The sequence below is a fragment of the Phycodurus eques genome, chromosome 10 (assembly GCF_024500275.1).
Source record: "Phycodurus eques isolate BA_2022a chromosome 10, UOR_Pequ_1.1, whole genome shotgun sequence".
Lineage (NCBI taxonomy): Eukaryota > Metazoa > Chordata > Actinopteri > Syngnathiformes > Syngnathidae > Phycodurus > Phycodurus eques.
The window spans coordinates 22034707-22059438 of NC_084534.1; the positions used below are offsets into that span (position 1 = coordinate 22034707).

At 41.7% G+C, this 24732-nt stretch overlaps 1 protein-coding gene across 1 annotated transcript; it reads right to left on the reverse strand.

The window, feature by feature from the left end:
• Positions 1-90: 90 nt before the first annotated feature.
• Positions 91-23805, reverse strand: dstyk (dual serine/threonine and tyrosine protein kinase). Its single transcript, XM_061688566.1, has 14 exons — positions 22982-23805; positions 19041-19450; positions 11118-11624; positions 10794-10989; positions 9377-9615; positions 9135-9218; positions 8875-9051; positions 5787-5916; positions 3544-3700; positions 3084-3216; positions 2330-2443; positions 1644-1758; positions 1402-1536; positions 91-665 (listed from the first exon to the last, which is right to left on the reverse strand). Exons 1-14 carry the CDS (start codon positions 23208-23210, stop codon positions 478-480), a joined length of 2814 nt encoding a protein of 937 aa, XP_061544550.1. The 5' UTR covers positions 23211-23805; the 3' UTR covers positions 91-477.
• Positions 23806-24732: the final 927 nt, after the last annotated feature.

Consider the following 24732-nt stretch of genomic DNA (forward strand, 5'->3'; position numbering starts at 1 on the left):
AGTGGAAAACATGGACAAAAAAAGTCTGTTGAATGTTGGTCTTCACATGACAAAGCCTGGAAAATTATTTCAATGCCAATAACAGCTGACTTGTTGTAACAGATCCTTTTATTTAAAAAAAAAAAGGTGTTTGTGTAGATGCAGACATTAAATACAATCTAAAATGTATATTTTAAGTCTTTTTTTTTTTTTTTTTTTTGCTCACGATACTTTTAACGGACAACATTTAAAAGTTGCATCTAGTAACATTTTCTGTGAATGAGTGGCAGTTAGCATGTCAAAGTGTAGGACTTCTATACAAATAATAAAACAACTTTGCAAACATCTGTATCCCCTCATAAATTACACATGTGAATAAGAAGGACAACGTCATCGGTCACAAATGGTGGCCATCGAGCATCCGTTCATAAATACGACAAAAATACTTTTGATGACCACGATCCCTGTGACATGCGCGTTAGTTCGTCAGGAGTGTTTTCAGTTCGAGTCCTCCAGGCTGCTGCTTTTCTGCTCCGAATCGTAGTTGCACAGGCGGACCATGATGCTTTGCAGGCCGGGCTCCACGATACCGAGCAGGGGCCTCTGGGAAGGGTCGCCGTTCCAGCAGGCCTCCATCAGCTGCCAGCACTCCTCGTCGAAGGAGGGTAAGCGCTCGGGTCGGGCACCTGCAGGCCGCACGGATACATGTGAGTGACCAAAACAGGCACCTTTCGTTTGGCAGATAGTAACCATTTTTTTTTTTGTTTTTTTTTTAAAAAGAGGGCTTCAAGCTGTTTTTTTCCACTCCCAGTTGAAGTTTACTGTCGAACTCAACGTAAAACAAATAGAATCACACATTGTGTATTTAAAACAACCACAAGCTTCAGTAGTTTAATGCTAACAAACAATGGAGAATGCTATATAAGAGCTAACGATGCAGCATCGTTGTCACGGTGTGATAACCCTTTAAGCAAGCGATAGTTCAACACAAGCGGTGAAGCAACACATGTACACTGACATAACTCAGCCATATATTCTTTACCCTTTCTGAAAAAAACGCTAATTATTACTGCAACTTACAGAGCAGTTGTGACCGTCACAGTGAATTAATTAATCATGATGCACAAATTGTTTAAAATATATTTATTTATATCATTACGGTATATTTTTATAAAGTACAACATTATTGTTATTTTTCTAATTAAAATACAGATTGGAATTTTTTTTTTGTTTTTGGGGGAAGGCTGGAATGAATTAATGGCATTCCCATTCATTTCAATGGGGAAAGACGATTTGTTCTGAGTTATGAGCGTGGTCACTGAATACATTTAACTTGTACCTCAAGGCGCCACAGTATCTATCAATCTATCTATCCGCAGTATCAAACTACAGCATCTATGTACCTAACCAGAGATTCATCACCTTTTTTAACATTATTCCAGAGTTGGTCTTTGCTGGAGCATTTTTCAAAGGCTTCCGGGAGTTTAACGGAACCGGTGCACAGGTACCAGAAGAGGATCCCGAAGGCATAGACGTCGACAGAGTTGTCATACTTTCCTGTGAGGAGGAGTCACAGTGAGGAGGAGCTGTTGTCATCAGAGCCGGGCTGCTTAGTTAGGCTTCGTGATGCATTCGGGGACATTGCGACCACTGAATGATGATACCTGTAAACAGCTCCGGTGCCATGTGGATGGGGGTTCCGACAATGCTGCCGGACATCATGGCCTCTGGTTTACAGAAGCCCAGGTCGGTGATCTTGGCACGGTTCTGCTTGTCCAGCTGCATGGAGAAAGGAGGGACAACACAATTACAATCTTACAGGAAGTGTACGCTATAGTGCTTTTATTTCATAAGTGCACAATGATGCTTAAATTACAAACACAATGCACCTTATTTTTTATAGTCTACCAGAATGTGTGATGAATGTATTTAAGAGGAGAGCTTTATTTGCATAATTTCTTGTGTATTGGTGGACCGGAAAACATTGCAGTCTGTTGATTGGTCAACAAAATAGCACTTCCGTGTTGCGATGCGAATGAAAGGTGTAAATAAAAAAATATGTGCATTTGACGTTTCTTGGCAGGTGAACTTTTAGTGGTGCGGTTCTTAGGTCTTAATATTTTTTTTATCCTCACGTTTAGATTACAATCCAATTGCACCAGTGTGTAGCTGAATAACAATGAAATGAGTCTGAGTCAAAATATCTACTGTATGGTCTAATCAGATGCTTGACAAACATTGGATGGATTCTGACATGAATTCTTAAAAATGACTAAACAAACATGAAATGTAATATTCTAAGTGGGCTCATTAATTTTCAGTGCTCGGTCATCATCTTGTTTGCACTTACCAGAACATTTTTAAGCTTTATATCTCTGTGCAAGAGGCCCTGACTGTGCAGGAAGCGGATCCCTTCCACCACATCCAGAGCGATCTGCAGCCTCTCCCTCAGCGACAAACCAGCCTGGCATAACCAAAACAATGTTAACAAAAGAGTGGTTACGTCTCTCGAGTGGATCGATGTCAATTAGACTGCCACGCTGGTCTGTATAAATGGCACAAAAGGGCGTGAGGTGTGAAGTTTGACGCCAGAGACTCATTTCTCCTGGCTAGTACAAGTGCATCAAAATAAATTAGAACATCGAAGAAAAGTGAAACTTGAATAGCCATCCATCCATCCATTTTCTAACGCTCGTCCAAGGTCGGGTCGCGGGCGCAGTAGCTTTAGCAGGGACACCCAGAGTTCCCTCTCCCCAAAATCTGAATCTGAGATTCGACTTTGTCTGGTCCCTCACCTAGGACCTGTTTGCCATGGGTGACCCTACCAGGGGCGTGAAGCCCCAGACAACTTAGCTCCTAGGATCATCGGGACACACAAACCCCTCCACCACGATAAGGTGACGGCTTCCAGGAGGGGAACTTGAATATCATATAGATTTATAAAACCCAATTCTATGTTAAAAATCAGTTTGATTGTTTGTTACACTCTAATTTCTCGAGATGGTGAATTATTATTATTATTTTTTAATTTGCTGTAAGCTTGAACAATCCTGAAATATTTAATTGTGTAGTGCTGTGGCTCTGACGCAGCATCTGTGTGTCACCTTGAGGCCGGTGTAGAGGTCTCTGTGCAGCCGCTCCATGATGAGCAGCACGGCAATGCTGGAGCCTTCCCCGTACGTGTGGTCGATGACGGAGCCGTGCAGGTCGACGAGCCGCTCGTGTTTGGGCAGCGACCTGAGCACAAATTGGCATCTGTTGTCACCGACGTGTGCCACGAGACTTGCGCGCAGCCCAGCTTGTAGCGGCCCCGCATTCCTCTGCTTTGTGACACTTCAAGCGACCTCGCGATAAGAAGACGCTCGGTGCAAGCGAGCGTCTGTACACTGTATACTGTATTCGCAGAATACAGTGTATTGGCCCAAAATCTGTATTCTTAGAAACAGTGGGGCGCACAAGGACATTGCTCACATGATATGAAGAGCTGTTTTTATGACTGGTGGGTAAAAGAATTAGCAAAACAGTTTGGAATTGTAGACGCTCAACAAGATGTTACTAACTCACCTTGTGTAGTGAAACTCCAAAGCCAGATCGTTCCAGTGTTTATCATCCGGGGGCACCACAGACTTGAGGGCACATGGATAGCGGCCCCCCCAACTGTCACACAAGTACACGACTCCGTACTGGCCGCGGCCCAGCTCCCGGCCCATCTTTGGTTTTCCTGTGAAAAGACAACAGTCATTTGTTACAGAGTAAAGTCATACATATTATCAACTGTGGGTGAAAAGGAATTGGAAGGGAATCTTTTGACTATAGCATGTCGTTGCTGTCAAGCGGACGTTTTTGTAATGTGGGAGGAAAATAAATCCTTAGAAAATCCACGCAAGCATTTGGGAAACATGCAAACTCACAAGAGAAGCGCAAAGATTAGATCCAGATTTTCAGCCTTGCTAACCACTTGTTATTTATTTATTCTATTGTATTTATTTGAAATCGTTTAACTAGGAGAGCCTCATTGAGATTAAAAATCTCCTTTACAAGAGTGTCCTGGTCCAAGACAACAAGTAGTCATGGAAGCAACATACAGACAAACATAAACAATACAAAATAAATACATAAGGCGCACATCAACATACCCAGTTCATTCTCAAAAGATCAACCAGCAAAGCATTTAAAGCACCAACTTGTTGCAACATCATCCAACCCTTTCAATTTACTTTTAAAAACGCTTAAAGAGACCTGCTGCCTTAGGCCCAATTTTTTCTGCTACTCCTTTTTCCCCATTTCAAGACATACTTTAGGAACAGACAGTAAAAACAGGTCTTGGGAATGAGTAACAGAACGAAGACTGTAAGTGCCAACATTTCTATGGTAAAATGGAAGCAGATTGGGATTTGCTTTGTAAATAAAAACATGCCAATGATTATGTCTTCGGATAGACAACGTAGGCCAACCAACAGGAAAATAGTGGTCACAGTGATGTGTTAGCCTTAAACTTGTAATACACCTCAAAACTCCAGGACATACAGTATCCAAAGACCGAAGACACTGTACTGTGAAGATGCATGCATGCACAAAACACCATAGTCAATCACTAAAATCATTAAATCACAAAAACGTTGCAGCAGTGAGTCTCTTTTTTGCAGCAAATGAGAAACAGCACTTGTTTCTGGAATAAAAACCCAGAGGCAGTTTCAGCTTCTTGACAAGCTGCTGAATGTGAAGTTTAAAAAAACGTTTAAAAGTGTATCATCAATTAAAAAAACCTAAATATTTATAAGCTGTGACACACTCAATGACGTAGCCCTGAGACGTAATTATAGAAAGCAAGTCCTGTGGTTTAGTCTTTGAGTTAATAAGCATTATGAGTTCAGTTTTTTCAGAATTGAAAAACAATTTAAATCCCCAAATTTGACTTGTATAGTGTTAAAACCATCCAGTAAATGACAAAAAGCCTGATGCTGCGTTGGCGCAAAACAATAAACGACAATATAATCTGCATAGATTTGAATGTTCGCATTAGGAACATTGATAAAAAATGGTGAAGAATAACGGTCCCTGAACCACGCCATTTTTTATTTTTAAAGGGCCCGAAGCCTTCCGCCTGCACCCACTGCAATCTGTTTGACAGATAAGTGTCAGACCAGCTGAGAGACGGTTCAAACAGACACATGCTAAGTAGTTTGTCTCATGATCACATGGTCCACAGTGTCAAAGGCTTTTGACAGGTCTATGAACAGAGCTCTACAATGTTCCTTCTTATCCAAGGAATCCATAAAAAATCACTGACAATCTTCAAAGCTGCTGTTGTCATGCTATGCTTTTTCCTAAAACCTGATTGAAAGTTTGATCAAATGTGTTATTGGCTCATAAAAAAAATCTTTGAATTGAACACTTAACCAAAGTCTCTAAAATCTTGGCCAAAACTGGGAGTTTGGAAATTGGCCAATAATTATTTTAAATAGTTGGGTCCCCGCCATTTAACAGGGGGAATTACAACAGCAGCTTTCCATACGTAAGGAATTTCACTGGAGGCTAAAGACAAATTGAAAATAAACGTAGAGGGTAAAGCAATAAACTCAGTGGCTACCTTTAAAAAATGGGGCTCTAGGTTGTCTGGACCTGCCGATTTCCTGAAATCTACTTGTACACCATACTGCCCTTCTGGGGACAATCTAGTTTGATTTGAAAGGCTTCGATTGTGTCAAGATTTTTTATTTTTATTTTATTTTTTTGACAAGTTTTAGGTAGACAAAGTTATTTGAGCCGAAGTTGGGTGGACAGAGGGAGATGATGTGGTGACTCACCATGCAACAGCACGTCTCGGAGGGAGCGGCTCTCCAGTGACAGGCGGGCCAGTCGAGGGGCATGGTCCTTCCTCACACGCAGCCACAGATCCTCGGTGCGCTCCAGTCGCCCCGTGTGGCCTTCCTCCAGCTGCAAGCGGACATACAACACAAAACTCTTCGTGGTTAGCATTTGTTTGTGTTTGTTTGTTTGTTTGTAATTAGGCCTTTCATTTATCCACCCCTCCAATAAGTTTCTGGAACACAGATGGCATCACATTTGGTGGCCTGCTAGGGTTCTTTTATGAAACAAATTCATTGTAACTTGATCACCATGGCCTCCCATTTCTCACTGGCTACTAGTGAGAAGCATTGACCTCCCTGACGTTGTTGTCGTTTGTCAACTTAATAAGCACAGCGTTCGTCGCCAACACAAACAGTCTGTAAAGAATGTTATTTTTCTGAGAAGACAGCGACCGTAAATCAATGTTTGTCCAAGCATTCCTTTTCATAAACTCCCTCCTACAGGTTTGTGTTCTAATCTGTCTCATGCCAGACCCTCAAAGTTGGCATGAGAGCGTCCATAAAGCCAAGTTCACACCAGCGCCGGATCACAGCAGTGTTTGCACAACTTGAATAGCAAATCTTTACTCATTTGGAACGTAATTAATCTTTGGTGTTCATTAGGTACACCTACACAATCTGCTGAGCTTTAACGAAGGTTGGTTTTGATGGACACTGCCAGAATCCTTTTAATTCGGAAACTGTCATGTCTGTAGTTGGCAGTGGTGTACAACTGCACTGCATCGTGCTGCGACCTGTTTCTAATATTTTTCACTGTCCTGCCCAGTGGCCAAATATGGGAACTAAAACTGCAACTACTACAAATTAACTATTACATATTTTTATATTAATACCTCTCTGGCAGAGTTAATCAAAACTAAGCATCATTATCTTTTTAAAGGCAGACATGATCTCGTATTGGACTTGTTAATGGTAGATTCTTTAATTTGTATGTAAAAAGTGAATGGGACATGCTTGTTTTTCCCTCATATTAACTAGGGATTTGCCGACCAGTCCAGGGTCTACCCCGCCTCTTGCTCAAAGTCAGCTGATTTGAGTCGGCCAGTCTAAGACCTTCCACTTTTGCCCCCTGATGAAGTCCTTTGTTGCGTTGGCAGTGTGTTTGGGGTCATTGTCTTGTTGCAGGTTGAAGCTTCTCCCGATTAGTTTGAATGCATTTTTCTGTAAATTAACACATCTAGATGTAAATACCATGAAATGAAAGCTGGAATTCTGAACTTTTGTCTGATATTCATCTTTTGCTCTGAAACCCAAATGTCTTCAGTATACAACAAAACAAAGGACTTGACCATGCCGTTCCTTTTGGAGGGGACTGTAGAGTCCAGCTTAAAGAGGACAAGCGCTATAGAAAATGGATGGATGCTTTTGAACTGGCTATAAAATTGGACAGCAATGATCATTGGTAAAGCAGGGAAAGTTTAATGTGCGTTTGCATGTTCTCCCTGTGCCTAGGTGGGTTTTGTCCGGGCACTACGGTTTCCTCCCACATCCCAAAAACATGCGTGGTAGGTTGATTGAAGACTCTTAAATTGCCCGTGAATGTGAGTGTGAATGGTTGTTTCTATGTGCCCTGCGATTGGCTGGTGACCGGTTCAGGGTGCAGCTGAGATAGGCTCCAGCATCCCACGACCCTAGTGAGGATAAGCGGTAAAGAAAATGGATGGATGGATAATCTATTTTCACTTGGCTACAGTCCACCCAAGCATCAGTGGGAAAAAATGTGCAAAATGTCCATTCGTCAAACGTGTGTTCGAGCATCCTGATGTTTTTAGCGAATTCTCATGTGATGACAGAGAAACTTTGGACTAATCATGTAACCACGTTACTAAGTGGATAAAATGCAATTGATTTGGTATCATTGTATAATACAGAAAATTATCAGGTTTTCACCCCATTTTACAGTGGCAGACACAAATCTATCACTTTTTTTTTTAAATCAGAATTTAAATCATTTTTTCCCCTTGAATTACAAACATCTCTCCACATGACTTTAATTCTTTCCATGACCAATCGTAAACCGAGGTAATATTACCCGTTGAAATGAATGGAATTGCAATTAATCTATTCCAGCCTCAAAATTACGCTCTATTTTTATTTTTTTCAGCACATCGTTACAAATAAATTACAGTAAGGGAAAAAACTATTATAAAGAAATAACACTAACACAGAAAAGCCGGCGGTGTTTCTGGGTGTTGTTGATAAATGTCTTTTGCTTTGAATAGTAGAGTTTCAAGTTGCACTTACGGATGTAGCGCCGAACTGTATTTACTGACGTTGGTTTTCTGAAGTGTTCCTGAGCCCATGCGGTGATATCCTTTACACATTGATGTCGGTTTTTGATGCAGTGCCGCCTGAGGGATTGAAGGTCACGGGCATTCAATGTTGGTTTTCGGCCTTGGCGCTTACATGCATATTCTCTGAACCTTTTGATGATATTATGGACCGTAGATGATGAAATCCCTAAATTCCTTGCAATTGTACGTTGAGGAACATTGTCCTTAAACTGTTCGACTATTTTCGCACGCACTTGTTCACAAAGAGGTGAACCTCGCCCAATCTTCAGGGATCCTCCTTTCATACCCAATCATGGCATCCAACTGTTCCCAATTAGTCTGTTCACCCGTGGGATGTTCCAAACAGCTGTTTGATGAGCATTCCTCAACTTTCTCACTCTTTTTTGCCACTTGTCCCAGCTTTTTTGGAATGTGTTGCAGCCATAAAATTCCAAGTGAATGATTATTTGCTAAAAACAATCAAGTTTATCAGTGTGAACATTAAATATCTTGTCTTTGTAGTGTATTCAATTAAATATAGGTTGAACATGATTTGCAAATCATTGTATTCTGTTTTTATTTATGTTTAACACATCGTCCCAACTTCATTGGAATTGGGGTTGTAATAAAACCATTTAGAATTGAATTATGTATTTGAGGTTTGTTCTGCCAGAGTGTTGGTTGTGAATCTGGTTAGAGATTTGCTCTATTTGAGGTCAACAGAAGAACCAAGAAAACATGGACACGTTAACCTGACGGAGGGATGCCGCAAAGGCCTCATGGGAGCTGTTGAGCCGGGTTCTGAACTGGGAGCAGATGCTTCGGGCCAGTTTGGCAGCGCTGAGACTTTCTATGGCATCCTGGGCCACTTTGCGCTTCCACTCGTGCGAAATGGCAGGTGGGTTCACAAACGTTATCCTGTGGATGATCTGAGAGAGGCACACGATCACTAAGGAGCCTCGGATAGCGGTGTGACGACAAACTGTCTGTGCTGAATTCTTAAGTGATTTACCTGTTTGATTTGCTCCCAGACGAGTCGCGTGACAGAGGATCCCGAATGAAAGGTGACCTCGACATGGTAGGCTGCGTTTAATAACTACAACAGATACAGACACCAGGCTAACATTGAGGCTAACTCGCAGTGAAAGGTGGTTGAAATCATCCACAGCTCTACAGGATTTTGTAGTTCTTTACACTGACTTTGTTGCTTGTCTGCTTCTTTTTCTGTGTGATGTAATGCTAAGGTACACCCACCTGTTTGAGGTGATTGGATGTGATATTGTGTACGGACGAGTCTATGTGGGACTTCTCCAGACTGCTGAGACATCGCTCCAGTGTTCCCACGAAACTCTCTCTCAAATAGTCCACAGAGCTGATGAGTTTATTGGCCACGGCCTGATTCAGACGCAACACGATCAGCTCCTGGATCTGGTGGATGCAAGACTTGATCTCCTTTGATGTAACCGGCTCGCCTTTGTTTGTCACGATTATGTCTGCAGTCAAAGGGTAAAAACAGCACTTTAAATTATACCGCTAGCTACAAAGATTGCCTGCTTAGTTTGTTTGTAGTTTTCATTTCACTCATATAACAAACAGCCATGTGCAAAGGTTTTAATAACTTTGTTATGAAGCTAGCAAAGCTAACAAATCTGTCTGTTTGTCTGTCTACAGTATCTATCTATTGCATATCACAGACATATGAAGATACTGTATGTGCAAAGTTAAAATGCCCAGACTCATTTCAAGAGGTTGCATAGGAAAACAAACTATCATTCAAATAAAGTGCAATGATTGCAGTAGTAAAGTCACTAGAGTCACTGTAAATCTAAACTTCAAACGAAACTATGGTATTCCATGGTCGGGTCATGGTGTACCGCCTCAAAAAAATGGTGCAACCAAATCATGTGCTGTGCGACCAACTTTTTCTGTTGGTTGCACCAGTTGCACTGAAAAAGTTGGTCGCGCCAGCGCTACTAATGCAAACTTTGTGTAGAGCCCTGAGTACAGTTTTTTTTTTTGTTTTTTTTTTAATCCTACATTTAAGCGCTATTTTAATGTTCAAACTGCAATATGTGGCTCAAGCATTTTCTTTATCCAATACAGGACACTTTTTTACTTTTCATGTACAGTAAATTTTTTATTTTCCGATTTAATCAATCGATTTAATCTTTAAGAACTGTTTGGCTTTATAACATTTATTTAGGTATTCTTTATGTGCAATACATTTTATTTAAATAATTTAACCAGTTTATTTCCCCCTATACTTAATGTGCCGTATTAATGTTGAACCTGAGTAGATGGTTAGGGTTACATTATACGCAGTGGCTTACAACAATATTAAACATAGTTTGATGTGAATATGATCTGGTGGAGAAAAAAAAAACCCAAAAAACAAAAATCAGAAGGCCAACAGCATCCCACGATTAGTTATGTTTGACCATCAAGCTAATGTTTTTTCCTCTTCGTATTTACCCCCGGGGACAAGCATAGAGGATAACCCACCCTCTCTTATAATGCAAACCCTTCCCAGTCTCCAACAGCTTAACACACGACTACACACACCTACTGTAGTTTTGAATTGAAAATATTTCACTACGACTTTTAGTAAAGCCACTAAGTATTAGGTGCCAATAGGGCCTTATCATAAATAGCATGGTGCAATATAACTCACCCGTAAACTCCAAGTTGGCAGCATCCTCCAGGAGCTGCTCTTTCATGCTACTCAATGTATCCACAATCATTTCCTTCATCTCTTCCTGTTTGCGGTTAGCAATAGCCATGAGGGAGGTGAACAATTCACCCTCTTTCTCACGTGTGTATTCCAGCCTGCGGGGGGTTATCTGCAGGTCTCTCTGCATGTCGAAGGCCTGCAGAGGGCGAGAAGGAGCAGAAAGGACAAAAGCTGCGTATTGTTTGGTTCTTGTGCATTTTAAAGCCAACCTCTTAAATGAACACTATTAATGGTCACATGTTTATAAGACAGAGATTATCTGACCTGGTTGATGAAAAGATCGAGGCTGCGACAGTGTAGCCCGTTGAGCAGGCTAGCGGCCTCCACCTGTTGGTTTTGAAGCACCTGGCGTGTAAAAGGCACCAACAGCCTGTGCAGTCTTTCAAAAGCCTCACCCAGCATGCTCTGCGGCTTGGCACCCGGGGTGGGCATTTGTGTGGGGGCCCCGCAGGAGCAGTTTCCCGTTGGGCCGCTAAGGAAGCCGAGGGACAGCAGCTGCTTATGGAGGGCGCTCTTCTCCCGCTCCTTTTCCTTCTCTGCGTGGCGGCTGAGCTCCGGCGAGGCTGTGGGCATCGTGTCGGGGAGGCGAATAAAACAGATTGGAAAGGAGAGCATCTCTTTGACCTTCCAGAGCTCGGCCACCTGCTCTGCATTTAAGGAATCCTCCTTGATGGCATACAGTATGATAGGGATCACGTTCCGCGTGAAATCTTCTAGGACCTCCTCCATGGGCTGGACGCTTGCACAAGGCACCACCATGACCTTTGCTTCCTGATGAGCAGGCACAAGCATTTCAAGGTCATTTCCATGTACAACTGAAATGATAGCAGGAACAGCACAGACATTCGCCAAGCTCCCCCAAAATCCAATAATCCTGAAATACAGTATAATATGCATCCATCCATTTTCCGTACCGCTTATCCTCACTAGGGTTGTGGATGTGCTGGCACCTATGCCAGCTGACTTGAGGCAGGGTAGACCCTGAACTGTTTGCCAGCCAATTGCAGGGCACATCTAGACAAATCATTCACACGCAGATGCTCACCAACGGATGCAAACCACCTACATAGCGCTTTTCAAGGCATTCAAAGACGCTTCACAGTTGCACACATTATTCATTTTTTCCACAGTCACACCCTAGCGGTGGTAAGCTAGTTGTGTAGCTACATCTGCCTGGGCCAGTCTCATGGAAGTGTGGCTGCCATTCCATGCCTATGGCTCCTCCGACCACCACCAAAGATCCAACCACATGAATTCATTGGCAATGTGTCAGTAGTATATAAGTCCCCGGCCCAACGAAATCATATACATGAATTACTGAGAAGTGTAAGACCGGGGAAAGTGAATTCAGAAATTTGTTTCTAAATACATTATACTGTATGTTTAAAGACAATTTCTGAAAACATGCAAAGGCTGAGAACAATGCAGTAACGAGTTGTGGTGTGCTCAAATGTCTCTCATGTAGTTTGAGCCACAGGCCAAATGAAGTGTGTCACCGTGTTTAACAAACGGTTAACTTTCCCTGACATGTCACTGTTACAGGAACCACAAACCGACACAACACCAAGCGAGGAGGTGACGCGGCTCCGAGGAGCCTCCAAAAGCCGGTCTGCTTGTGAGGTACCTGGTGGCTAGCACCTCTCAAAGTGCCATTGAAAGCCCCATGAGAACTCAAGTGGAATATATTCTCAACACCGGTGGTTTTAACCAGATATATTCTCGCGGCTAAAACGTAGAAATGTGTAGGCAGGAAAAAATTACATGTTTTTCAGCGGGGCATGGTTCCGCGCATTCAGCGGACACGCCCACAGCATTTGAGAGGGGAGACAATGGATTGATTTTTCACAATAATGAAGCCTCATTATATATAGTTGGCAGGTTTTTTTTTGTTTTAGTTAGTTTTTTTTAACGTTCAAATTAGGTGAGATTGTTAACAACACTTCACTGTTGCGTGTCAAATTTAACATCATTTATTTTCACTTTACTGGGACTTTAAGGAAAATGCTGAAGAAAAAAAAAATTAAAAGAAATTCCTAGAATCTTATCCAAATGGAAAGGGTCATCCACACAGTTTCATGGAAATGGATTACATTTTTATGTAATCCACCTAACAGATACAGCACAATGAATGGACTGAACCTCGTTGACTGAGGTAATGACTAAATACAAACCTAGATTCCAGATCAGTTCCACAACCTTCCAAGATTCCAAAGCAGACGTCAATGTTACTCTATTCATTCGAGAACCTGAACGAAAAGTCATTTTAGGCACAGTTTTGTCAGTAATGTGGAATTGGGTGAGGTTTGCAGCTTCTTTTAAAAAAATAAAAAATAAAAAAATAAAGTTAGCTGCAAGTATCTTCAAAAGGAGTAGCTCGACCAAATTATTCCATCATTTGAAACAGAGACATGCAGCAGCAAATATTGCTCTACATGAGACTCTGATTAATACAGAAGGCAGCACGAAAACCTTGGCTCAGAAAAAGACATGAGCGGCATTAGTTTCACATTGTTTTGCATATGACAAGAAAGGAGCCCAGTGACCGAAGTCGCAGAGTTTAGCAGGCTGAATATCGCCAATGACAAGGTACCCAGTTATACATTGCAAAAGCAGTCATTTACGGACACACTGCTCCACTTCAATGGTGGAAGAAGCATGAAATAAATGTCCCATGACTGAATAATATTGCTTAGAAATACCTCATCATACATGGTACAAGTGCCCCATCAGAGAGGGTTTTCATTGTAGAGGGTAACATTGTAACATGGAACAGAACAGAGCATGCCTAAACCTTGATGTTGTAGTCAAGCTTATTTTCCTTGCTAAAAAAAAAAGTCTTTTTAAACCAGGCACCTGCCTAGCATGTACCTTAGATTGACAAATACTGTATGCAGGATTTTGTTGACATTTTCAGAGACAAGTAAATTTTATATGAAAGCAGTTCCCTTTATTCATGTTATGCTCAGTGACAGGGGGCGTGCTGGAGCCTATCCCAGCTATCTTCGGGCGAGAGGCGGGGTACACCCCGAACTGGTCGCCAGCCAATCGCAGTGCACATATAAACATACACTCATTCACACCTACGGGCAATTTAGAGTCTACAATCAACCTACCACGCATGTTTTTGGGATGTGGGAGGAAACCGGAGTGCCCGGAGAAAACCGTTATAATATTTCTGTCAATTAAATGATCAAACATTTAAAATAGTTTATTAAAATGTATTAAAGATTGTATTTAAAGGGCTACTTTACCTAAGAGAAAGCACATCTCTTTTATTTTCACATTTTAAAGAAAGAAAAAACTGTATTCTTTATGTGGAAGTTAAAACTGAAACTCATGCGGGGGTTGTCGGGGACTGTTTAAATGTCTGCATTTGATTTCAGGATAAATAAAGCAAATCCCAGAAGGGGGAAATACAAAAAGCAAAACTTTCAATAATGTCAGTCAATTGTGTTTTCTTTTTATTGAATTGGGAAAAAATATTGATTACACATTGACCAGCTACAAGAGTGACTATTTCAGTCAATCTGATAAGAAACAGCAAAATAAATACCGTATTTTCACAACCTTATTAAAAGGCGCAGTCTCAGTTACGGGGTCTATTTCTGCATTTAACACATACATAAGGCGCACCGTATTACTGGCCGCAGGCATGGTAAAACATATGTGAGCTTATAACATACAGTAGCATTACGGTTAAAACAATGTTTTTAAAAAGGCAGCGGGAGCAAAACTCAGTTCGGTTGTACTTTATTGAAGTATTTAACAATGTACTCATGTTATTTTTTTATCAATCCTCATCCACAAATCCATCAAGGCCCTCATCTAAGTATCCGAAATGAACAGTTGGGCAAGTTCTCCATCAAACACGCCAGGTTCCCTCTCGTACTCGTCAAGGTCAGTCTCGTTGCCGTGCGGCTCCTCAGAAATGATGCCGGCTTTTACGAAGGCTCGAACAACAGTGCAAGCAGACTCGTTAGCCCGAGCATCCACAATCCATTCACAAATTGTAGCGTAACTCGCCCGGCGCTGCCTCCCAGTCTTAGTAAAGCTGTGTTCGCCATCTGTCATCCATCGCTCCCACGCTGCTCGCAACTTCACTTTGAACGCCCTGTTTACACCGATGTCCAGCGGTTGGAGTTCCTTGATGCATGGATGGCTAGCTCCGAGTTATTGCACTCAGTCGAATGGTGACTGTAGAGACGCTTCCTGGCTGTTCTTTGATCATTAATCCATTGCTCGAGTTGGTCTTCCAACTCGGGCCACCTCACCTTGTTTCCGCGGAAACTCAGCTTCGTCTTCTTGACTTGGCGAAGCTCGTTTTCCTGCTTCCTCCACTTGCGAAACATGGATTCGTTGATCTTGAATTCTCTCGCGGCTGCTCGATTCCCATGTTCCTCCGCGTAACTAATATCTTGTAGTTTAAACTGTGCTTCGTAAGAGTGTCTCTTTGTAGGTGCCATTTTCTGGGGTCCTTAGACAAACCGATGCACATACCGGCACAATATACCTACTAGGGGCGTGTCTTTAGCCTCCTCTGTCACGCGCACCCTTCCCCCTTTACGTCCGCATGCTGTCCTCAGCCACGTCCGCCTTCCTCTATATAAGCAGCGCATCGGCAGGAAATGCTCCCAGTCAGTCAAGCGGAGCGGTCATTATAGTCACACAACAACGTTTACAGATTTTGGAACTCGGTGCACACATAAGGTGCGCTGCATTATAAGGCTCCCCGTCCATTTTGGAGAAAATTTAAGACTTTTAAGTGTGCCTTATGGTCGAGAAAATACGGTAAATGAAATACAGCTGCAATTCCCAGATATAAAAAATATAACAAAATGAATGAAAATTGTATGATACTATGTCATCATGACACACCCACAGACTCTTCCATGATTGTTTTAGGCCAGCTCATTGTTGTTTTATGACTCACCGTCTGACATTAGGCACGCTATTTGAGAGACAAGCTTCTAACAAAGCCGATGTAGGCAAACATGCAGCTCGAGAACAAGATTATCTCCTTTGGCAGTGGGTGGAGAGCAAAATGAGGACATTGAATGCACATTTGGCTTTTGAAAGTACTGTATATGCTAACAATTTGGTTACTCTAACCAAAACCAGCAAATTTGCGTAAGCATTACAGCTACCTAACAGCAAGCACACCTTGAGCTTCTAAAATAGTAAACGCACCAAGAGGCAAAATGTAAAATATAATTAAAACAGCAATTTTGGGAGGGTGGGGGTTTCAAGGTTGGTTCTTAGTTGATTGCTCATTCATGTATTTTGTACTGCAATGATAAAACTTTGGCCAAACAAAAATGTCACTTTTAATTGTACACGACTTCTTTGTCTGTTTAACACCAAACCAAATGTTCACTATGTAAATGTTCCCAATGAACGGATTACGTCCGACCTTAAATGTTCCACTGTAAATTCATGTAGTGGCTGTGAGAAGGCAGCGACGAGTATCTACTACAGATTTGCCTTACACTTGAATGAATGAATAAATAAAAATAAGGCTGGAGGAAGGCTTGGGAGCGAGGTCATGATGGTAAAGAGGCAGACATAGCAACACAAAGGAGACCGTCAGTCCCGTCCCCAAGAAACACGAACCAAGCGGCCTCTCTAGAACAAAGATAGCCTGCAAGCATCCAGATCAATACAGTGTTTGAATCTCTTTAACTCAGTTGTTTTCAACAAAGACCCTGGAAGAAAAAGTCAGTGTTGTTGGCCTTTTTCTCCCAAGTACAAAAAAGGAGTTTAGTTTAACGTCATTTTCTCTTACAATATGACACAGTAGGACAATCGGCCGCTTTAAGAAATAAGATTGTTAAAGTTGCAGCCGTTTGTTAACACGCAAGCTGTCTTATGTGAATTCATAGGGCACTGACACGTTATGTACCTTTAAAAGAAATATGGGGTTGGGTTTGGACCCTTTGACCTTTGGGTGTTGAAATAGAGCCATGCTGGGACAAGGAGACCTAATTAGAAAGTGTCTCCTCATCTGCGGGGGGCTGCGAGTGTGGCAGCAGTGTGTGAATACCGCAGTGAGCAGAGAGATTCTATGCCTTCACAAACTGAACCAAACACACTAATCTCTCTTTCATTCAGCAGAAACCTCAGGCTGGTTTAGTCCCTAAGAAGGAACATGTGCTTATTAACTGGCCCGTGAAAGTCTTCCACACCTTCTAAAAAGCAAATATTCAGGCATTTCCACCAGCACCGGCTGACAACATTCATCAACTTCAAATACACAAATTGAAAATCAGTTTCTAATGTTGTTACTAATCTCTGAGAAAGAATTTGAGATCTGAGTCAAAACTAGCTGTGACCCAATTAAGGGATATTGCACTTGAAGCAACATGTGATTATGAAAACGAATGAAAAATATTACAGCAATGATTTTCAACTGATTTTTCATTGTCAAGCTCTTAAAGCAACAGTGAAGAATTCCAATTATAAATGGCAATTTGTAACATGAATGTCAGCAGATGACTTTACATGGTAAATATAGCAATATGGACTATGAACATGCTCGGTTAAACTTTAAAAATGCCATTTTTGAACTACACAGCTCCAAAATGACCAAGGATTCTGTTGCATCTATGGCAACTTCAGCATAGCAAAGGGGTTTGGGATTGTTGTTTTTTTTCTACACGACCTAGTCATGTGAATCGCACCGGACCAGCAGCATTACGTAAGGGGGTGAGGAGGGTGGGCTGCCCTGAGGCAGGCACCAGCCCTTGCGTCTTGGAGTTTGACGTGAGGGGGTTTGGAGCGACTGGATGACAACAATTTTCCGCGTCACACGTGACTGAGCAAACTCATGTTAATGGGTGTCAGTCAGGCCACACCTTTCACCATTTAAAGTGCCTCTAATTAACCCCAAATAAAGTTCAGGTTTTCTAGTAGACCTTTTCTGACATTTTTGTGTCATATTTTACAGCCCATGTTTTGCAAAGACCTTCCAAATAATTTACAAAGTTTACATAACCATGGAACACAGTGACAGTGAAATATTTATTTTGGTCTCATTTTATATATCATAAGAACCTGGCATTTGAACAGGGGTGTGTAGACTGTTTATATCCAGTGTTCATCCAATAGTCAGCTGTTAACAGGTTGGTGAAAAAAGACTCACCTTCTCGGCACACAGCATAATCCCTTCCCCCTGCTTGTTCATCACCGTGTCATCAAAGGGTAAGTGCATATGCAATTTTTTTGTTTGTTTTTTTGTTATTTTCTTGTTTACTCTGGCTGAATCACGTGTACTGTGGGTGATTATTCTTATTATTTTTTTTAGGTTTGGGTTTAAACATGTACTATAATAATAATAATACATCACATTTATATAGCGCTTTTCATAGTACTCAAAGATGCTTTTCATTGAGGAAAACAACAACACACAACCTCTCGTAGGACAGTACAAACAGAAATGGGTATAAAAAGGAGAGAAAAGTACAAGGAGGGGAATGAGATAGGGTGGGGTGTGGTTCGGGTGGGTGGAGGTTAGTTGGGGTAGGGTAGGTTGAAGAGGTGAGTTTTAAGGGTGGGTTTGAAGGAGGAGAGGGTAGGGGGAGCTCTGATGTTAATGGGGAGAAAGCTCCACAGTGTAGGGGCAGCGACGGAGAAGGCCCTGTCACTTCAGGTCTCACGTTTTGTGGCTGGTTTAACAAGGAGCTTGGCACTATAGTTTACAATGATCAAATGTTGCCAGCTGATTAATTGATTGATTGCTTGATTAAGATTTGACAATGCTGACAGTCTGACCCTAAAAGGGATTCATTGAATTATAATTACAGAGGAAACAAATGTTTTGAAGCTAGAACATATTGGAGGAGCAGCGTCTCAGAATGGATTGTGGTTATCTCTTGGGGTTGCACTTTAAAGGAAAATACGGCTTGTGTGTGACATAAAATGCACCTTTAAACAAAGTGTTTCACTCCCCAAATATCTAGCACCTTTGACTTTCATCCAGTTTGCAAAGTGAAAAATTCCAAACATTCCTGAAATAATACCTGGAATGACTTGCTCTGGATAAATAAAAGCCTGTACAGACATTCATGAGTGATTTTGATCAAATCTAATGATATTTTATGAAACCAGTTCATTTAACTGACATCAATAACTGACCATAAAAGGACTGTTGTTAACCGATGTAGATAGATAGTCATTTCATAACAGACTTGCCTGAAGTAAAGGGTGATGCAGGGTGATCTCCAGCTCAGCGAGCCTGTGTGCTGGGTCCTCGCATTCCTCGTGGATCTCCAAGTCTTCACGGGGCACCGTATCCCAGCGGCCGCGGTTGGCCGCCAACTGGTGCACGAGCTCGTACTGGCCTGGCAGCGCCAGGCTGAGTCGCGTCTGTCTTCCGTGGGTGAAACACAACTTGCGCCTCTTGCACGGGGTGCCCTGAACGCCTCCGCAAACCTCCCCGGCCTCGGGGCCCAGCGGCAGCAGTCTCTCTCCCAGCAGGCAGTTGAGCAGCTGGTAGCGGGCAGTGCAGTTCTGGCCCAGCACCAAGATATATGGAGAAGCACCCACAGTGTTGCGTAGGAACTCTTCTTCATGGCTGGGGAAAGCAATGCAGCTCAATTGCTCTGTGAAATGAAATAAAAAGGTTAATAAAACCATTATCAATACACATAGCCATCACTACAGTGAACCCCTCGTTTATTGTGGGTGTTTTATTCTTTTTCTGGCGTTCAAAAAACTGCTAAAAAGTAAATGGGCAACTGAGGCTCTCCTTTCCGACAGGCTAGGTAAGTAAGTAAAATGTAAAAACCCATTAAAAAATTATCCCTTTAAAAATGTGTAGGGTGCATACTGCATTTACTACTGGAAATAACTTTTTGAAACACATGACGATAGATTTGATCTGCTACCACCTCTGAGGGGAATTTTCTGGGATCCCTGTGTAAAAGAGGCAATACATAGACAGATAAATAGATGTGTAATTGGACATTTGCTTGGATCCAAGTAATTATACAAGGCTATCCACCATACTGACTGTATGTATCAGTGTGACTCAGCCCGGTCTGAAACATTTGCATAAGGAACAGATGAAAGCAGCACAAGTCAAAACAAATTTGTCTTCTCGCCTCCATAAAAACACATTATTTGACCGTTTACTGTGATTGGTATGTATCCCTGGATCAAGCACAGCTCATAAATACTTGAGACTGTCCCGTGTGCTGCAACTTCAAGCTCGATAAAATCCGCTGAAGCAAGCAGACTAAATAGTAGCGTAATCGCTTGACATCATGTGATGCAAATTTATGTCGAGGTATGTAAGGCCGGATGAATGTAGTGTTTTAGAAAGTGATGACATTTAATTTAATTTTAATTTAAAAATCTAAACACAATTATCATGTCACTTGACTCAGAGAAAGCTTTCGATAAAGTCTGTAGCAGTTTTACATTACAAAGACAAGACAAGGATGTCCACTCTCACCAATGCTATTTGCAATATTTATCGAACCTCTTGCTATACGTCAGAATGCTAATATTAAAGGTATCTGCTCACTATTGACAGAACACAAAATCAATCTATATGCTGATGATATTCTTCTTTACTTACAGGAACCCAAGTATTCTCTTCAGGCACTCTTCAATCTCATTCAAACATTTACACAAATATCGGACTACTCTATTAACTGGACAAAATCAACAATACTGCCAATAACAGAAAACTCATGGACTCCTGCAGATCAAATCCCAGAGTACCCTATTCCTGTAGGAAACTAAGCATTTAGGTATCAATATTTCGTCAAAACTCACAGAGCTAACCAATCTAAATTACACACCACTTCTGGAAAAGATCTCACCTGATTTAAGACGCTGGAATAACCTGCCTATATCATTACTGGGAAGAATAGCTACAATAAAATTGGGTCCCTGCTGCCCCCACCGGGTGGTCAGTTGTCGGGGCGCCTCGGTGGGGCTGGCGGACCACCCTGGGTCACTTCTGTCAGTCTTTGTGCATGTAAAACGGTATCAATTCACTTGCATGTATCCGCAGACACACACCCCTAGGACTCTTTCACTGGGTGTGGGGTCACGCACTTAATGTGACAAATAACTCATGAATATGCAAATCCCGTGTGTATCCCCTTACTTATACTCTCGTCTTGTAGACTTTTATAATTGACATAATTAATGCCACCACACTTCAGTTGTACAGTCGGGTTCACGACCCTTGTCTTGCATGCTTCTTCTCCTGTTCTATCTTGTCCTGTCCGTCCCTCACAGGGTGTAGCACTACACCCCCATGTAACACTCATATTTAATGTTTCATTGTTGAAGATAATGTAATGATTTACTTCTCTCATTCTGTTTACAATTAGTGCTTTGTCTTTTGTCTTTGTTTCTCTCTCCCATCTAGAAACTGTTCTGTTCGACTGATCAAGTCTGATTCTCAATAAACCTCAGTTATAATACCACAGCGGAAGCTTAAAAACTCCACTGTGACACGGTAAAACTGTTCCGGCATGAAAGGGATACAGATTTTCCATTCTGCTTGACCTAACAGACGAACAGGACAAAAAAATAATAATAATTAAATAACATTTTTTTTTTTTAAAAAGAGAGTGAGGACACGTGCTCAGCTGCTCCTATGAAAGGGCGCATTATCCCATGCGTTGTGTTGAGTATGACTCATCTAATGCTCAACACTGTCCAGTGCAAGCTGAAGAAAGTTAGGCTGATCTTTTGGGTGAGAAAGATACCACAAAGTGCTTCATCTTTAAACACAGTTATCTGTCATTTGAGGGGGGGGGGGAAAAAGAAACATTCATGCAGCATTAAAAACCCAACAAACATCTTTTAAAAAGTCAACATCTCACAACACATCACGTCGAGAGGAAATTATTAAATTACATAACTCACATCCATTATCTGTACCACTTTACTATGCATGCTTTTTGGGATGTGGGAGGAAACTGGAGTGCCCGGAGAAAACCCACGCAGAAACGGGGAGAACATGCAAACTCCACACAGGCGGGGGCCGGGATTTGAACCCCGGTCCTCAGAACTGTGATGCAGATGTGCTAACCAGTCGTCAACCTTACTGCCATAGCTCACATGCACAATCTAATTGAAAACAACTAAATGTTTTTTTATTGTGCTTTTCCTCATTAGGGTCGCAGGTGAGCCTATCCCAGCTGACTTTAGGCAGAGGCATTCGAGACCGTGGACGGGTGGGCAGCCAATGTAGCAAGGCACATAAAGACAAACAAACATTCACACTCACACCTACCGAAAATTCAGTCTTTGATTTTTGAAATCAATCTAAAAATCTATCTAAAACTGAAAAAAAAAAAATCATAATAAAATGAGATGACCCATAACCAGCATAATGCAATGAGACTAAAATCCATCTAAACTACAGCAAAAAAAAATAAAAAATAAAAAACAATATTAAAATTAGAGGTGGTTAGAAATATCAATTGATTTCAATATTTATTTCCCAAGTTTAATATTGATTCAGCAAACCCTCGGAATCGATTCACCTCCTGGCGAGTGGGGGCGCTTTGTGTATGATTCGCATTGTATGGACAAGACCAAAAAAAACAACAAAAGGGCAACCAAAGCAAGCAGCATGGCGTGAAAGCCCCACGTTCAACTTTTAAATCTGACATTTGTTGTCATTTTTGGGTTCCCCTATTAGTCCATAAAACAGAAAATAGAAAAATAGTAAGTAAATTGATTATGATTATTCAGTTACTGGTCTGGTCCGTAACATGTCAGAAAATAGGCCAAAATGTTGATCACTGTTTACCAAAGTAAAAGATGTTTGTAAATGTCTTATTATGATGAAACAAAGAATCAGTCTACTTCATTATAATGGATAATTATTAATACTTAATGTTGAGAGGCTGAGATTCCGAGGATTTTGACAATTTTAAGTTAAACAATTGATCTATTACCAAAACCCGTTACCGATTTAATTCGATTAGTTGTCGATTAATCGTGGCAAAGAGGTAAGTAAATGATCATCTTCAACCCAATTAATTGCAATTTGATAGCTTCCCACAGTGGTTGGGAATCACTGTCGTAGACAAATTGTCGGTAAATACAGTAAGTATGTGAATGTTTGCAAGGATGCTGCAGAAGGCAGGATGTTGACCCACCTGCCTCCAGGGAAGCTGACTCCGAGCTCATGGCTGATGCACACGCGTTACTGTAGTTCTGTCTGATTTCCCGGAAGAAGGCATTGGTCTCCTTCAGGTTCTTCTTGAGCAGAACCGAGTGTTTGTTGTAGCTGCTGAATATCCGCGTGAGCTCCCGAGTTAGCGGGGTGCTTTTTTGCTGCACGTTCCCCTCCATGGCAAACTTGTGTGCGCCTAGCTTGTGCGACATCGCAGCGACAACAAAAGCTAGCTTACCGACTTGACTCGAACCGTCACATCTGCATTTTGTCTCGTTCGTCGGAGGCCAATGAGATAAGTTGTTGTTGTTTTAAAAAAAAAAAAAAAAAAAAAGGTGGGCTGCAAAGTCGAGAAGTGTGCTAAATAGTGCGCGCCCACAAGGTAGTACCCGCCCGGGTTAGCGTAGCTAGCCGGTTGGCATCGCCTCTCCGCCCTCGTCTTGGCTTGGCACCACACTCATAGCCTTTAACGTCCGCTAAGCGAGCCCTGAGACAGCTTGACAGCCATACAGCTCGGGGATAAATAACCACCTCTCTGCCCTCGCAGTCTCCGGACCAACACGACCCGAGTGCGGCAGCAACCACAACAACAACAAAAAAAAACGTGGGAGTCTTCCTGGTGACGCTGCGAGGGGAAATCTCTTCCTAAAGTCGCGCCGACCGAGACGAGCCAATGTACATGTTCCCGACAACGCCGCGAAATTAAAAGTATGTTTGGGGACGACAAGGACGCAGAGGGTGGTCGAATGGGCTCCAGGGCGACGGAGCAAGTCCTGCAGCTACCCACAAGTCATCAAATCACAGCAAAACAGAGACAGTGAAGTTATGGAAAGGAGAGGGCGGGGTCCAGGTGGCGAAAGGCACCCTGGGAAATGTAGGCCTATACCGTTCTATTATTTATTTATTTCCTGCATTCCCTAATTTATCACCAATTAAAATAGAAATCCGAACGTTTCGATTGCCCTTCGAGATTATTGTTCAACCACTTGCTCATTGTGATTTATAGCCAAAATTCGATCGATTGCATGATTATATACATCCAAAATTCCTCCAAATGTGACTGTGTCTTTCTAGAACTCAAATTGATCACACAGACTGCCGCACCGATTAAGTAGATTGTCTTCTTTAAGACATCATGCAAGGTTAATTTAAAACAAGTACTGTAGTGTACTAACTTGCATCAAGTTCCGTCATAGTGTTAAATTTAACTGCACCGTTTAGCTCCCTCTATTGGCAGATTATCCAAATTACAAAAACAGCACCTTCAGAGTTATGGAAAGTCCCCAAATTAAATAAATTATTACACCATTAAATAATCACTTCATTAATAGTTTAAAATTTGATTCACTTTTATTTAGCTATAATTTCATTTAAATGCATACGTGTTGTTCCAGTTTTAATAACTTTAATCATTTAGGTATTTATTTAATTAATTAGAATTGGAATTTAATCCATACATGTTTTAATAGTTGTAATTAATTAAACGTATGTATTCATGTATGTATTAAATTTTTTATTATCATTGGATTTTAGTCCATTCGTATGTTATCGAAATTTTAATTAAACTTTATTAACATACAAATAGGCGGCACGGTGGCCGACTGGTTAGAGCGTCAGCCTCAAAATTCTGAGGACCCGGGTTCAATCCCCGGCCCCGACTGTGTGGAGTTTGCATGTTCTCCCCGTGCCTGCGTGGGTTTTCTCCGGGCACTCCGGTTTCCTCCCATATCCCCA

Coding starts and splice junctions, on each gene's coding strand:
- dstyk (XM_061688566.1), bottom strand. CDS start 23,210: ATGTCGCACAAGCTAGGCGCACACAAGTTTGCCATGGAGGGGAACGTG. Junction 9,616..10,793: donor TGCCAACTTGGAGTTTACGG/GTGAGTTATATT, acceptor CTTTGACTGCAG/ACATAATCGTGACAAACAAA. Junction 1,759..2,329: donor TAAAGCTTAAAAATGTTCTG/GTAAGTGCAAAC, acceptor TTCTCCATGCAG/CTGGACAAGCAGAACCGTGC.